General features: G+C 36.6%; 1 protein-coding gene across 2 annotated transcripts in view; it reads left to right on the top strand.

The window, feature by feature from the left end:
• The first annotated feature begins 2,143 nt into the window (after positions 1-2,143).
• The window catches only part of TMEM207 (transmembrane protein 207), a 29,296-nt gene continuing 14,054 nt past the window's right edge, over positions 2,144-17,385 (top strand). The window contains exons 1-2 of one of the 2 annotated variants that reach the window (XM_008266652.5): positions 2,144-2,326; positions 4,529-4,566. In XM_008266652.5, the coding sequence (XP_008264874.3) occupies positions 2,252-2,326; positions 4,529-4,566 (113 nt within the window). In that variant the 5' untranslated portion in view covers positions 2,144-2,251. Of the gene's footprint in view, positions 2,327-4,459; positions 4,567-17,385 lie in introns of both variants that reach the window. The other variant, XM_051818897.3, reaches the window with a different exon arrangement.

The following is a 17,385-nucleotide window of genomic DNA, read 5'->3' on the forward strand; positions in this document are numbered from 1 at the left end:
TTTAACCCATCCAAATGCAGCTTGACTAATTCAGACACTGCAATGCCCAATTCAGTGCAGTGGTTTAGGTAACCAACAGGGTGTTTTTTTTTTCTAGTGTCTTCTATGTATGTGTTTAAAAATGAGTTCATATGTTATCATTTGAATTACATTTGTTGAGCTTCACTCAGGTTGAAATTCAATATGCTTGTTCTGTGTTCTAGGTCAGCTTCAAAACTGACTCTTGGAAAAATACTTATGTATAAAATAATTAGCATATAGACATTGTCAAATACACACACACATAACACACACATGTGAGAACTTCAAAAAGTTTGTGGAAAAATAGAATAAAGGTAAGTTTATTTTGATGCAGACAATTTTGAAATCCATGTATCAATTTTTTGTAATATACATTTCCATGAAGTTTTTGAAGATGCCTTATACCCCCCAAATACAGGAAGCTAACAGTAAAAAGTAGTTTTCCTTCCTACTCTTGTTTCCTTAGTCCCTCATTTATTAACAATCACTGTTAATAAATTAATATAGAAACATTATGTATATATACACACATATGCCTATATTTTACAAAAAGATAAACCATCATAGCTATGCCTGCTTATTGCATGGAAGTTAGTATGACGCACACATTACACTATGGTTTGTTCCATTTATTTAATATATCATAAAGAGCTTTATACATCAGCATCTGTGATTTCCAGACACCTTTCAAACAACGTCCCAGTATTTTTTTAGGTGACTACAATCATGTTGAATTTAACCAGTCACATTTTGATGGACAATTGGTGTTTCCAATGTGTTATTATTATCAATAATACTTCAGTGAGCATCATTGCATATGACTATTTGTCCCATGTATAGTAGCATCTGTAGGATAGATTCTTGGCAAAGAATTCTTGGCCTAAGGGTATATTTACTTTTTAGGCTTATAGATACTACCCAGTTGTCTTAAAGAAGTTGTACAGTTTTCTAAATCACATATTTTAGAGTTTTTTTCCTCATACCTATCCCTCCCAACTACATATAGTTTTTTTTTTACTTTGCCAATATAATTATAATTGTGTATTATATTTATCTAATTATAAATGAACATTAGTATCTTAAAATCACTGTTGCCTTCTTTCCACCCAAAAGCTTCCTTTTTAAACCCTTGAGTGGGGCCACTGCGGTGGTGCAGTGGGTAAAGCTGCTGCCTGCAGTGCCAGCATCCCATATGGGTGCCAGTTCGAGTCCCGGTTGCTCCAGTGAAAGCAATGGAAGATGGCTCAAGTTCCTGGGTACCAAGTACCCATGTGGAAGACCTGGAAGAAGCTCCTGGCTCCTGGCTTTGGATTGGTGCAGCTCAAGCCATTGCAGCTGTCTGGGAGTGAACCAGCAGATAGATGACCTCTCTCTCTCTTTCTGCCTCTGCCTCTCTGTAACTCTGCCTTTCAAATAAATAAATAAACCCTCAAATAATATTCTTATTGTGTCCAGTAATTCAAAATGATGGCTACAATAAGTCTCTGTGTTTATTTAAGTCTAAATTTGAGCTTTCTGTTACATTTATTTTACTATTTGTATCCAGCAGAACCGTTTTTGTAAATTACCATAGCTTTAATAGAAGTCTTAATATATATTAGTTTAGTTGTACTTTTCAAGAATTTCCTGAAATAATCTTCCAAGTATTTTGTTGTTGTTGCTTTTGTTGATAGTGTTGGAGTTGTTTCAGTAAAATAACACGGAAATGCACACTGCTAAAAAAATGAGCCAGAAATTATAATTTTGAACACATTTATGAGACAGGAAAAGCTTTTTGTACAAGATTTAATAAGAAATAGGATTTAAAATCATATGTAATAAGGGAAGATAAAAAAGAACCAACAAAGGCAAGAAAACTGAATAAATGTTCTAAATATGAGAGTCTATGAAGGAATCACAAGTTCTCTGGAATAAAACATGGACTTGAATTTTGAATGTGATTTAAGCAGCCAGCTAGTCTCATAGGTCAGCATTTATAACCCCTATTTTTAAGGCCTTGACAAACAGTAGCAGTGTTCTGACCTTAAACTTAAATTCCTTGAACTCTTAGTGCCTGTGAGTGTGCACCTGACATTCCTTTCCCCAGCATGCACTTCACTAGTCACAAGGAGCCATCATTAACACCTGCCCTGGTAGGGAGTATAACTTATAGAGAAGCTAACAAGTTGTGAGACTGGGGAAGATAAACAAAGTTAGCAAACTGCTATCTCTGGCAGACTGACCTTTAATCATGTCAAGATCCAGACCTTTTGGCATCACTTCAGTGATCACAACTGCAGGAACCTTGTGTTTGACTCTATTCCAGGTAACCATCTCTCTTTCTCGGAACATATTTTGAGAGGTACTTTGAGGACTTGATTTCCTATAGATTTGTGCTTTGCACAATTTAACTACTCCTACTTAAAACATTTTCCTCAAGAAGGCATTACCAGCAACCTGTACTTTATTATAGAGAGAGACACAGGAAACAAATTGTCCGTAATATTAGTCTTGATTTTGTTTATGTATTACCATTGCTATCAAAATGCAATGCAAATTTTAACCTTTGTTTAACTTTGCTATGCAGTGAAAATTTCAAAAATAAAAAATGCTATTGACACAGAGAAAGCTGCTGTGGCTGGATTAATTTAAGGCATGTTTGCTGTTGCCTGCAACCACACTTGATGCTTGACAGTTTTTCAATACTGCCTGATGTAGACAGAACCGCTTTAGGGTTCATTTTGCTTCTGCTCTAACATTCCTCTCTGACCAAAACCTGCATCTCCATATCTGTGTTACTTGAATGCAATGTGTCTGAAAGATTTAGGTCTAAAGTATATTAAGACTTCACTCAACATTTCATTATAACTCAGAAGTCTGACAGCTAATGAATTGGCAGTGAGGTGGCTATAATGTGATATTGTGTAATTTGAAGACACACAGAGAAGATTAGGAAGTGACTTGAAAGTAAAATGTTGGCTTTATTTATTTATCTGTTATGCTGAATCCCAAATGATTTCATTGACTCATAAGTAAACTTTCTTCATGGGCAAAATCTGCATGTTCATTTCCCTCTCTGTTAGTATGCAAATCTATTCGCAGCATTCTAGCAATTGAGAAGGCAACTCATCTTCTGGGCTTATAAATTGTTCAATACCACACTCTCTGATGGCCAATTCATGGCTCCATCTGCAACTCCACAAATCTCTCTACCCAGATAAACTTGGTGGAGTAAATACAAGGTGATAAAGAAGATGTGTTTTGGGAAAAAAAGACCTTGCTCACTCCAAACTCCCAAGTCTTCCATTTGAAATTTTCTGACTTCTCTTTTGTACCTGCATTTGTATGTTATATTCTAAGAGAATAAATGCTTCAATTGGCTTCCTCAACCTGGATTTGGAAGCTACATATAAGTGATATTTAAAGATTTTTCTATTAGTACACTGGAATCCCAATTCAAAGGGGAACACAAACAGACAAAAACACCAGAAAAGAGTCCTTTTCTTTGTGATGGTGGGTATGAAATATTGTAAATTGTAAGGTTCAAAACAAAAAAAAATTAAGATAATTGTGCTATAATGCTGTAGGCAAGGGTTTCTTAAAGCAATCAAGGTTACCACTTTCCCCCTCTTTTTTGATTAAGATTACAAATTTTGACAAGAATGCCATGTGATTTTAAACAAGCCTCAGTCTTAAAGTAGGTTAAAGTCACATGTTCACAAAGTATTTAATATCCATTGCTGCTAATAGGATTAACTTCTGTTTCTATACATTTGGTATATGGTTCCTTTGCATGAAGATACTCAGAAATAATTAACCCCCTTCCTATAGCTAAAACTTGAGAATAAAATGTGCAAGGTGCATTGAAGCTTCTTAGAGCCAACAAACTATCCATATACAAAAACCAGAAAATGCTTTCAGGTCTATCTATAATGGTTTGCAAAAAGACATCTGGTTCAAAGACATCTGTCTTCTGTCACTGTTGGGTTTGAGATTCCACCCAGGGCCGGCATTATGGCAAAGCGCATAAAACCACCACCGCCTGCTCCCTGCTAATTAGGTGCCTGCAAACATGCCTGTGAAAGCAGTGGAGGATGGCCCAAGTGCCTGGGCACCTGCCACCCACATGAGAGACCCAAAAGAAGCTCCTGGCTCCTGGCTTTGGCCTGGGCCAGCCCTGGTCTTTGCGGCCATCTGGGGAGTGAACCAGCAAATGGAAGATCTCTCTCTCTTGCTCGCTCTCTCTAGCTCTCTCTCTAACTCTGACTTTCAAATAAATATTTTTTAAAAAGGATAACATCTCATTCAATGAAATCTGAGTTGAAATTTCATTAAAACAAAAAGAAAAGATTCTACCTAGATACTCTTTAATTAAAGTCTGTACACTGAAAATAGACCCTGCTATGGTGTCTTCAATTAAAAAGAGAAACAGAATGATATGAACCCATATTGTCTCTAGGTGCTGTTTGTATTAAAGGATTAGACAAATGAGATGCTTGGATTTTATTGTTTGAAACATGTGTTTCAGTTGGTGCTCTCGGATCTACCATGTGAAGAAAATGAAATGTAAGTAAATAGTAAGAGATCCCATGTTTTAACTTGTTATTTTAAAATTCTGAAGAATCAAAAAGCCTTAATTCATTTTAAAATCCCCAAATGAGTTTCCAATGATCACTATAATCATATAAGAAAAAAAGTAAATGGTTTTGAAATGCAGATGGCTTCATTTTCTAAAACAGGAAAGATCCTTTTTATTATGATCAGTTTTGTTAGATAAATAAAGGGACGTTGATTTCTTGATTCTTAATGCTCAGTGAATTTCACTCCCTTGAGGTTTCAGAGATACTCTAAGTTCATGAAAGAATCATAGTATAATCTATGGCTTCATTCATACTCATAAGTCATGGCAACAATGGGAGGCCGTCTTTGAGATAATTCAGTTTCAACTCTAAGGAAATAAGCCAAATTCTAACCTGTGGGATGAGTGAATTTCAAAGTGTTTTTGATATGAATTATGTGAATAATCAATTAAATTTTCTCACTTTTTCTACTGTAGACTTAATGGTTCTCAGAATTCTGGTCAGGAGATAGGAAGAAGGTGCCATTAATAACGCTGCTGATGATTAATGTTAACTGTAATGCAATGTGACTTAGCAAAAGTGTCAGAAAAACTTCTCTGCCAAGCACTGTCTTCTGGTGCAGCCCTCACTCCCAGCCAGCTGTTGTCAATTATCCTTGCCTGTTGCCCTCAATCTGGAGTCTTTTGGCACTGGAGCTAGAGCAAGAGGCCATGCTAGGAGGGGTGTTTTCTTAGGCCCTGGAACCATGCACCTGATTCTGGTAGATTATCTTTTTGTTGACAATTTGCTTATTACATTTGTGCCACCCTTTCTGCTCCTGCATAGTTCTCCATTTATGTTTATTCTAGCATTTAATTTTCTGTTCATTCTAGCATTTAATATGCGATCTTTAGCTGTTTGTGACATAGGAGAGTTTTTGATTGCTATAGGGTTACCTGACATTGGCCATCGTGGCTGCTCTTATCTTGCCTTTTCAGTTCTTTTGTTTGTTTGCTTTTAAAAGATTTTTTAAAATTTTGAGATAACATTTTAATTTACATTATAGTCAAAGTCTTAATGGTTCATGAAATAAAAACTTCAACAAGTAAAATATAAAAGAAAAACACGGTTCAGCGGGAATATAGGCAAGAACTGTAGACAGTAATCATAAATAATAATCACATGAAGTGAAGTCAATTTCACTTACAGAGAGTAAATTTTAAAAAATCATAGATCATTAAGACTATCGTACTATATCAGTTTTAACAATCTGTTTTGCAAAGATATAAAACAATTGAAAAATCTATACTTGCAGGAACACAAACATTTATTTATTTATTTGAAAGGCAGGATGACAGAGAGTGAAGGAGAGACAGGGATAGAGAGAGACAGAGATCTTCCACCCACTGCTTTTTTCCACAATTGGCTACAACAGCCAAGGTTGTGCCAGGCTGAAGCCAGGAGCTAGGGATTCCATCCAGGTCTCCAGGTGAGTGGCCAGGGTCCAAGCACTTGGTCCATAGTCTGTTGCTTTCCCTGGCACATGAGCAGAGAGTTAGATAGAAAGCAGAATAGCCGGGATTCAAACCAGCACTCCAGTATGGGATGCTAATGTCATAAGCCATGGCTTAACCTACTGTACCACAATGTTGGTCCCAGCTTCTTCATCTCCTGTTTGTTGTATAGAATAATACGATAAAACAATTCATCATTGGAAATTATCTTAAACATTGAATGCAATTTTCTAATCATCATAACAGGAAAATATGTGTTTGACAAGTGTTTATACTCATTTTAGAGACTTTGGGGTTACTGGTCTCCTTCAGGTGAAGAAATTGAGACCCAGAGAGACATAGTAAATAAGTTAATAGCAGTTCTTCAACATTTACTTAAGTTGAAGTTGTGCTATTAACTTACTTACTATGTCGGCAACATTTATGTCCATATCATCTTGCAGTTAAGTGTCTGTTGTATTAATCATTATTTGATACCAACAGTTTTGGAATACCAAGATAGACCAATAGGGAAAGATGTGCTTTTTTTTGGCCATGTGAAGATAATAGAAGAAAAGCAGAGGCAGTGTATTTCCAGGGCAGAGTTATAATGAAGTTTGCAGTGGAAAAGAGATGCCATGGAGCAGCATGGGCAGTACAAACATGCAGCAGTAAGCAGAGAGACCACCTGCAACCCCCTCAGCCCGGGACTGGAGGAGACACCAGCTGCTCAAAGTGAGGTGATACCAAACTGTGACACCACATGTCACTGGTGATGTTGCCTGAGAATCTTGTTAACCACAATGGCTTTGATTTCTGACTGGAGCCCTAGCAGAGGTCAGCATACCAACATAACCTGGTGAAAGAAAAGTATATTGCTTTTTTTCCATTGCCCCAGAAGGGTGCTCTGTGATCAGCAGGGAGAAAGCATCATCTTAATGCCAGTATAGTCTGGGGAAGCTTAGGCAAGTGCCCACCTAGAAGATTTTTATCAGAGGAATAAATTTGTGTTCTCCACTGACTTTGAGCCTGGCCTGGAGTACTGGCAGATGGTTAGGCATTTACTTAGGACTGCGAGGTGCTCCCATTCCTCAAGCCTGTCTCAGGCTCTGGGGCTCAAACTGCCAAAGCAGAACACCCACAGTAAACTGTCTATGGGAATGCCTCTGCTGTGGATGGGGCAGGCTTGCAGAGCTGAGATTGTATCCTCTGACCCCTGTGACTGTGGAGCCTTGTGCAATATGACTGAGGAGATTCTGTGACTGCACAATAGGTAATGGTTGTAGCTGGGTCTCTGGGCAATCATTCAGTCTGATGTCTGAGGCTCAGAGCTACCTGATTGCCTGGAATGTGTGATTGTAGGATGCTCCATGCTCACATTGAGGACTTCACAGATCATTTATATAGTTTATGTGCTAGAGATTGTAGTTTATGCTGGAGATTGTAGGCACTGTGAGTTAATGTTATGCACCTATCACCTTGGAGGAGAGGAGGTGAGGCTGTGATTATGCCAGCAGATGTAATTATACCCTCCTCCCTACAGTGAAGATCTATCACTCCCAATTTGGGTGTCACCCTGTATTCTCACCACACCCTTGAGCACTGATCAGAATTCCCTGGCCCTACCCAGCAAATGGCTCCTTATATTCACTCAAGTATCAGACACTCCTCTAAGCCACAAAGGCATAGTTCAGAGATAAAAGCCATCAGAGGAGAACACCAACACATGTTTCCACAAATGCCTAAAATAAACAGAAAAATACAAAAAAAGTAGAATAAGAAACACAACAAGACTCCTCAAAATGAACACAACAGCCCCTAATATTAGAATGTGAAGGCAAAGAGATTAATAAAATACTTAAAAATGAATTCAAAGGAATGATCATAAGATTACCCAGAAACACAGAGAAACAGATTCATGAGGTGAAAAAAATCCTACGTGATACGGTTGAAAATGTTGCCGAGAGATAGAGATATTGAAGAGAAATCAAGCAGAAATATTAGAAATGAAGGACTCCATATGTCAAATAGAAAATACAATGGAAAGCTTCAACAACACACTCGGTGAGTCAAAAGAAAGAATATACAAGTTAGAAGATAAATCCTTGGAAATATCTCAGTCAGAACAAAAAATAAAAATAGAAAGACTGAAAATAGTGTTTGAGATTTATGGTATATTATCAAATGACCAAGTAGATGTCTTACTGTAAGTTCCTGAATGTGTAGAAAGAGAGAGTGGATTAGAACACTTATTCACAGAGATAATCGCAAAACTTGCCTAATTTGGAGAAACAAAGAAGCATCCAAGTACAGGAAGCATACAGAACTCATAATAGATAGGGTCAGAAAAGATCTTAACCATGATACATTATAGTCAAATTTTCAACAGTAAATCATAAAGAACAGATTCTAAAATGTGCATGAGAAAGATGCCAGATTACCTTCAGTGGATCCCCAGTTATACTAATAGCTGATTTCTCATCAGATACCCTATAGGCCAACAGAGAATGTGGGGACATAGTACAAGTCCCAAATGGAAAAAAAAAAAAAAAAACTGTCATCTCATAATACCCAGCAAGCAAAACTCTCAAAATTGCAAGTGAAATAAATATCTTTCAAAACAAACAGAAATTGAAAGAATGTCACCATTTGTCCAGCCTTAGAAATAATTCTTAATGAGTGCTACACACAGAAATAGAGAATGATAGTCATCAACAAAAGAATATGAAGGCAGAAAATCTTCTTGTAAAAGTATAAAGGAAATCCAAAGCAGACAATATGTAAGAAAAATGGTAAGACCAAGTCATTACTTATCAATAATAACCTTGAATCTAAATGGCCTAAATTCTCCAATTAAAAGATACAGACTGGCTGAATGTAGTAAAAACAAGACTCATCTATTTGCTGCCTACAAGAAACACACCTTACCAACAAAAATACAAAAAAAAAAAAAAAAAAAACTTAAAATGAAAGGACAGAAAAAGATATGCCATGCTAATGGAAAGCAAATGTGAGCAGATGTAGCCATTCTAATATCAGACAAAATAGACTTAAACATTAAAACTGTTAAAATGACAATGAAAGGCATTATGTAAGATTAAGGGATAAATTCAACAGGAAAATGTTACTCTAATAAATACATATGCACTGAATGGCAAGGCACTTGGCCATCTCAAATGAATGTTCAGGGATATAAAAGGAGACATAGACTCCAAAACAATAGTACTGTGGGACTTCAACACCCCAATTTCATCAACTGACAGATCAACTATACAGAAAATCAACACAGAAACAACAGAGCTAAACTACTCTATGGACCAAATGGACCTAATTAATATTTACAGAACATTTCATTGCATAGTTATAAAATATGCATTCTTTTCATCAATGCATGGAACTTTCTCAAGGGCATATTGTATGCTAGGCCATAAAGCAAGTCTCAGTGAATTAAAAAGAATTGAAATCGTATCATGTATCTTTTTGACCACAGTGGAATGAAGCTGGACATTAAGCTTAAGAAACTATAGGAAATATGAAAATACGTGGAGACAAAACAACATGCTTCTGAATGAAGAGTCGGTCATAGAAAAAGCAAAAGGGAAATTAAAAAATTCCTGGAAATGAATGAAGATTCCAACATAACATATCAAAACTTACAGGATACAGCAAAAGCTGTGTATTTTATCAAATGCTTTCTCTGCATCTACTGAGATAATTATATAGTTATTATTCTTCAGTTATTAATGTGATGTATCACATTTAAGAGGGAAGTTTGTAGCAATTAGTGCCTACATGAAGAAATTGGAAAGGCATCAAATAAATGATATTTCAATGCATCTCAAGGACATAGGAAAACAGCAACAAACCAAATGCAAAATTAGTAGGAGGAAAGAAATGATTAAAATTAGAGAAGAAAAAACTTGAACATCCCCCACACCCCCAAAAAGATACAAAAGATCGAGAAAGAATAAGATGGTTTTTTGGAAAGAGAAACAAAATTGATACACCATTGGCCCAACTAAACAAAAAAAGAAGACCCAAATTTACAAAATCAGAGATGCAAAAGGAGATGTAACGATGGATACCACAAAAGTAAAAAGAAGCATGAGGATTTACTAGAAACAGCTATATGAAAACAAATTAGAAAATCTAGAAGAAATGAATAGATTTTTGCACACAAATAATCTACCATAACTGAGTAATGAAGACATAGAAAACCTAAATAGATGAATAACCAACTTGGAGATTGAACCAGTAATAAAGAACATCCCAGCAAAGAAAAGCCAAGGACCAGATGGCTTCACAGCTGTATTCTACCAAATGTTCAAAGAACAAATTCCAATTCTTCGCAAACCGTTCAAGATAATTTAAAGTGTGGGAATTCTTCTAAACTCCTTCTATAATGCCAGCATCACCTTAATTCCAATTCCAGAAAAAGATACAACAGAAAAAGAGAGCTACAGACCAATATCCATGATGAATATAGATGCAAAAATCATCCACAAAATGCTAGTTAATTGAATCCAGAAACACATCAGAAAGATCATTCTCTTGGACTAAGTGGGATTTATCCCTGGTATGCAGGAATGGTTCAACATACTCAAATCAATAAATGTGATACATCACATTAATAAACTGAGGAATAAAAACTATATAATTATCTCAGTAGATGCAGAGAAAGCATTTGATAAAATACAACATTCTTTCATGATAAAAACCTTAAGCAAATCGGGTGTAGAAGGAACATTCCTCAAAACAATTAAGGCAATTTATTACAAATCCACAGCTAGCATCATATTGAATGGAGAAATATTGGAAGCATTTACACTAAGGTCAAGAACTAGAGCACAATGCTCACTTTCACATCATTGCTATTCAATATAGTTCTGGAAGTTTTAGGTAGAACCACTAGACAAGAAAAACAATCAAAGGCATACAAATGAGCAAGGAGGAAGTCAAATTATCCATGTTTGCAGATGACATATTCCGTATCTGGGGGAACCAAAAAAAAATAATACCATGGCTGAGAAAGAACTTGTAAGATCAGTATCATTCTCCATACTACAAAAAGCTTAAGTACCTGGGAATACATGTAACCAAGGATGTGAAAGAACTCTACAATTAAAATTACAAAACATGAAAGAAAGAAATAGAAGAAGACACAAAAATATGGAAAAATCTTCCATGTTTGTGGATAGAAAGTTAATATCATCAAAATATCCATACTACTACAAGCAGTTTACAGATTAAATGTGATACCAATGAAAATAGCAATGAAATTCTCAAATATAGAAAAAAATGATGCTAAAATTTATATGGAAACACAAGAGTCCCAAAATAGCTAATGCAAAATTAAACAACAAAAACAAACCTGAAAGTAATCACAATACCAGGGCATACTAAAGGGCAGTTATAATCTACACAGCCTAGTACTGGGACAAAAATAGATATGTGGACCAGTGGAACAGAATAGAAACCCCAGAAATTAATTCACATATGTAATACCAACTAATCTTTGCTAAACAAGCTGAAATCAATCCCTGGAGAAAGGACAGTCTCTTCAATAAATGGTGCTGGAAAAAAATGTATCTGCATATGCAAAAATATGAAAAAAGACCCTGACCTTATACCTTTACAAAAATTAACTGAAAATAGATGAAGGACCTAAAGCTATGACCCTATACCATCAAATTACTAGAGGAAAATAGGGGAAACTCTGTAAGACACTGACATAGGCAAAGACTTCTTGGAAAAGACCTTGAAAGCATGGACAATAAAGATAAAAATAGATAAATGGTATTACATCATGATAAGGAGCTCTGCATTGAAAAAGAAATACTCAACAAAGTGAAGAGGAAACTGACAGAATTGGAGAAAACATTTGTAAACTATACACTATTATAGGATTAATATACACCATATCTATAAAGAGCTCAAGAAACTCAAAATCAACAAAGCCAACAACCCAGTTAAGAACTGCGTAAAGGACATGAACCGGCAATTTTCAAAGGAAGAAATTCCATTGTTCAACAGACACATGAAAAAATGCTCAGGATCACTAGCCATCAGAGAAATTCAAATAAAAACCCCAATGAGGTGGTACCTCACCCCAGTTAGAATGGCTATCATCCAAAAATCAGAAAACAATAAATGTTGGCAAGGATGTAGTAAAAAAGTAACCCTAATGCACAGTTGGTAGAAATGTAAACTAGAACATCCATTATGGGAGACAGTTTGGGGATTCCTCAAATATCTGAAAATGGATCTACCATACAACCCAGTCATCCAACTCCTATGAATTTACCCAAACAAAATGAAATCATCTTATGAAATAGCTTTTTGTACCCCAAGTTTAATGCTGCTCAATTCATAATTGTTAAGATATCAAATCTATGCAGATGTCCATCAACTGATGACTGGATAAAGAAAATGTCATATATAGACACTATGGAATGCTACTCAGCCATAAAAAAGAATGAAATAATGTATTTTGCAATAAAATGGGCACAACTGGAAGCCATCATACTTAGTGAAATAAGTCAGTTTCAAAAAGACAAATCTCATATGTTTTGTTTGATATGTGGCTGTTAATTTAGAACAATAAAACATGTATGGGAATCAAATGGTCATTTTGGGATATGATTGTCATTTTTAGCCCTTGTTTTTACTTCTGTGGCATTGTGGTTTTCCTACTTCTTTTTTTAAGATTTATTCTATTTATTTGAAACACAGAGTTACAGAGAGAGGTAGAGACAGAGAGAGGTCTTCCATCCACCGGTTCACTCCCCAGATGACTGCAATAGTTGAAGCTGCACAGATCTGAAGCCAGAAGCCAGGTGCCTCTTCCAGGTCTCCCACATGGGTGCAGGGGCCCAAGGACTTGGGCCATCTTCTACTGCTTTCTCAGGTCATAACAGAGAGCTGGATTAAAAGAGGAGCAGTCAGGACTGGAAAACTGGCACCCAAATGGGATCCTGCACTTCAGGCCAGGGCTTTAACCCGCTGCTCCACAGTGCCGGCCCCCGTGGTCTTCCTACTTTTTATTTGTTGAATATTACGAGTAATGATGAATTAAGTCCGTGATTACAGAGTGTATTAAAATTATGTCTGTGCAAAGATTGATGAAAAGATAGGTGGTATGATGGAGGGGTATTAGGGTGATCAGGGGAGTGAGGTAAGTGTGGTTGTCTTCTTGTAACTTTACATGTGGAATGCAAAAACTGTTCTCTTTATATTTATAAAAAATCAAAAAAAAAATCAACTGTGTTGTGTGAAAACAAGAAACCACCTCAAATAGAAATCAAATTAGCATGCACTAAAGAAAGAAGGAAAGGGGAGGTTGACTGGGATTGCAAGTACCATAAGGTAAGTAATGTGTTGACTAGATACAACATCACACATATTTTGCACACAATGGTGTTAGTCTTATGAGTATATAATGAAAGACATGCTGTCTTATGAAAGAGTAAGAAGCCCCTACACCCAAACAAAATCCTCTTTCTCTGCCAATATTTATTCAAAGGATTCTCAATTTAAAATTGCTTCTCTGTCTGAGACATTATCTTCTGTTAAAATATGTTTCCCAGCTAAGTAAGCTTATTTATCCATTACAAGCAATACGGAGTAGAGTAGCACAAACACTGTGGCACACAAGAGAAAGGATCTCAAGGGGTGGTGTGCTCTAAATATACTTTATGAGTGAGAAATATAAGAGGATAGTAAGGGGCCAGCGTTGTGGTGTAGCAGGTAAGGCTGCCACCTGCAGTGCTGGCATCCCACAAGGGTGCCGGTTCAAGACCCTGCTGCTCCACTTCTGATCCAGCTTTCTGCTACGGCCTGGAAGGCAGTGGAACATGGCTCAAGTCCTTGGGCCCCTGCACCTGTGTGAGAGACCCAGAAGAAGCTCCTGGCTCCTGGCTTCGGATCAGCGCAGCTTTGGCAATTGCAGCCATTTGGGGAGTGAACCAGCGGATGGAAGACCTTTCTCTCTCTCTCTCTCTGCCTCTCCTCTCTCTGTGTGGCTCTGACTTTCAAATAAATAAATAATTCTTTAAAAAAAAAGGACAGTAAGTTTCTCAAAGTCACATGCAAAATGGACACAGCAAAGGGAGACTTGGATTAGAGGGCAAAAAATAGAAAAGAAGAAACATTTCTAAATAAATCAAAGAAAGCAATAAAGGGCTGGCTGGCCGCCCATTGGAAGAGATGACTGGGAAGAAGGCATCTCTGATAACCAGAAATAAAAACATTTTCACGGATCAACTTTTATGCTGAAAGAATTATGCAAAATGATTTACATACATTTCTGTTTTAAAAAATTCCTGTTTTAAAAATTTTGATCTATTACTTATTCTACTTAAACTTGTTTTCAAACATTAGATTGAATTTTTCTGATCCAGTATAGTCATTTTGTTTTTATAACTATATTTTGGTACAAATAATGCATTGCTATCTTATCTTTGTATAAAATGCAAGTATTATAAGTAATATATTATATGAAATAAACTGATAGAATCCCCATTCAATTGCTCTTCTACTTCATTCTCCTCCCAGTAAGCAATCACAGATGGGCATGCATGTGCATAAATAAACTCAAAGTCATGAATGACAAATTCATAAAATAGTTTTTTTTTAAAGATTTATTTATTTATTTATTTGAGAGGCAGGGTTAGAGGGGGTGGGGTAGGTTTCCATTCACTGATTCACCCCCAAATAGCCACAGTGCTCAGAGCTGGGCCTATCCAAAGCCAGGAACCAGAAGCTTCATCCAAGTCTTCCACGTGGGTGCAGGGGCCCAAGCACCTGGGTCGTCCTCTATTGCCATCCAAGGCTACAAGCAGAGATCTGGATTGGAAGAGGAGCAGCTAGGACTGGCTAGGACATAAACTGGCACCCAAATGAGATAGTGGCACTCCTGACAGAGGCCTAGCCTACTATACCATAGAGCCAGCCCCATAAAATAGTGTTTAGATTAACTGCATTAATAGATTTCCTAATGGGGTTGGATTGTGATATAGTGGATAGAGCCTCAGCCTGCCACACAGGCATGCAATATGGAAACTAGTTAGTGTTCCAGCTCCTCCATTTACAGTCTAGCTTCGTGCTAATGGCCTGGGAAACCAGCGGAAGTTGGCCCAAGTACTTGGACCTCTGCACCCACATGGGAGAATCTCCTGACTCCTGACATTGGCCTGATCCAGTCCTGACCTGACTGTTGCAGCCATCTGTGGAGTGCACCCGCAGATGGAAGATTCTCTCTTTCTTTCTCTCTCTCTCTCTTTCTCTCTCTCTAGCTCGCTCTCTCTAGCTCCATCTAGCTCTCTGTAACTGTGACTTTCAAATAAATAAATCTTTAAAAAATAGATTTTCTAGTGATATTCCATCATCTATCTGAGTACAGTTAAGTATTTTGTTCAAGAAGGCAAACAAATACAAGGCAGATCTTTTATTTGGACCCAGGACTAATTTCTGAGCCTGAATATTAATCACAAAGCTATATTGTATATCCAACATTTAACTTATTATATAGCTGGTGAAAAATCTGAAAGAAATACATTTCATCTAGTGAATGCTCTATAATTTACCACCAACTTCTGGAAAATATGACTTGATATTCTCTATCCTTCAAATTTTTATTACATAAATTGCATATTAGTGCATATTGAGTAAAATTTGTTAACTGAGAAAAACTCCAAGAATTTTTTTGTTACATTTAATCTGAGTATCATGGGCAGCATTGTTCACATCGCCTACGATGTTGTTCTCTTTACAAGGCCCCAGGGTTAGAATTTTTCTCCAGTTTTTCTACCAGGAACTGTTGCACATCTGGTGAGTAGTGGCATTCATTTTGCTAATTTTAGAGGATACCATGTAACCAATTCTCTTTCTTACCATTTTATTGCCAGAAAGCTTAAGCCAGATCTAGAATTCAGTTCAAATTTTCTATATGGGATTTACTACAGTCAGTTTCCAAACTGATATCCCTCTTGGTTTATTTTCTTTGTCTGATACTATCCATGCTTCAATTTCTATTTCTTGTGTGCATTTTCAATCTTTTCTTAAGACATTTTAAAACTCAGTATATTGCAAGTATACAGACAGTCCTATACCTAGCTTCTACTCTTTCCAGTCATATTATCGCACAGTGGTAAGAGACAGGGACTAGCCAGGCCACATGTATTTAAATGCTTCCTCTGTCACTAGTGATATTCCATCATCTATCTGAGTACAGTTAAGTATTTTGTTCAAGAAGGCAAACAAATACAAGGCAGATCTTTTACTTGGACCCAGGACTAATTTCTGAGCCCAGAATATTAATCACAAAGCTATATTGTATATCCAACATTTACCTTATTATATAGCTGGTGAAAAATCTGAGATAAATACATTTTCTCTCAGCTATACAGCATATACAATCCAAAGGATGAAATAAATGATCCCATAGGTGCCTGCAACTCTGAAATTCATGACACCATTGCATTTCTCCAGCTATTGCCTGGTCATCTTTTTGCATATCAGAACCTCCACCAAAGGGTGCACAGGGCTTAGAAAGTGCAATAAATCAGTTTGGGTATTTGTTTAGTCCTGGGTGGAGGGTAGGCAAATGAGTGATTTAAAAATAGAATGAAGAAATAAAATGAAGTACTTAATATTTAAAATCCATATCAATGATAAATACTTACATGTGAATTATATTAAAATGAAAAAAAAATAGAAGCAGAAATGGATATTACAGGAACCTGAAATAATCCGCACTTTGAGTCAAGAGTTTCTATGTCAATATTCCAAAAACAAGAACTTCTGTTCTTTTACTTGGCCAGGACACCCAGAAACTTTCCTTCCATACATCCTAACGTAAAGACTACACTTTAAAGATTTTTATATTTTTAATGTGGCATGTTAGTGCTATCTGACTACAAAAGTTTGAAAAATTCAAAACAGAAACTTCCTCATAATACCATCTTTAAGAGAAGTAAGCACTGTTAGTGGTTTGGTGTAAATATATGTTTAACTAGTAACTATTTAAGTGAAATTATTGTATTGGTGCAAAAAAAGATTCAATTCTCTGTATTATTTTACTTAACAAGAATTCAATTTCAAACCTAAATCTATGTTCCCTAAAAAATTAAATTTTGAGGGCCGGCGTCATGGCTCACTTGGTTAATCTTCTGCCTGTAGTGCCAGTATCCCATATGGGCACAGGGTTCTAGTCCTGGTTGCTCTTCTTCCAGTCCAGCTCTCTGCTATGGCCCGGGAAGGCACTGGAGGATGGCTCAAATGCTTGGGACCTTGCGCCCGTATGGGAGACCAGGAAGAAGCTCCTGGCTCCTGGC

The sequence above is a fragment of the Oryctolagus cuniculus genome, chromosome 4 (assembly GCF_051225735.1).
Source record: "Oryctolagus cuniculus isolate XC-2025 breed Fujian yellow rabbit chromosome 4, ASM5122573v1, whole genome shotgun sequence".
NCBI classification, from domain to species: Eukaryota; Metazoa; Chordata; class Mammalia; order Lagomorpha; family Leporidae; genus Oryctolagus; species Oryctolagus cuniculus.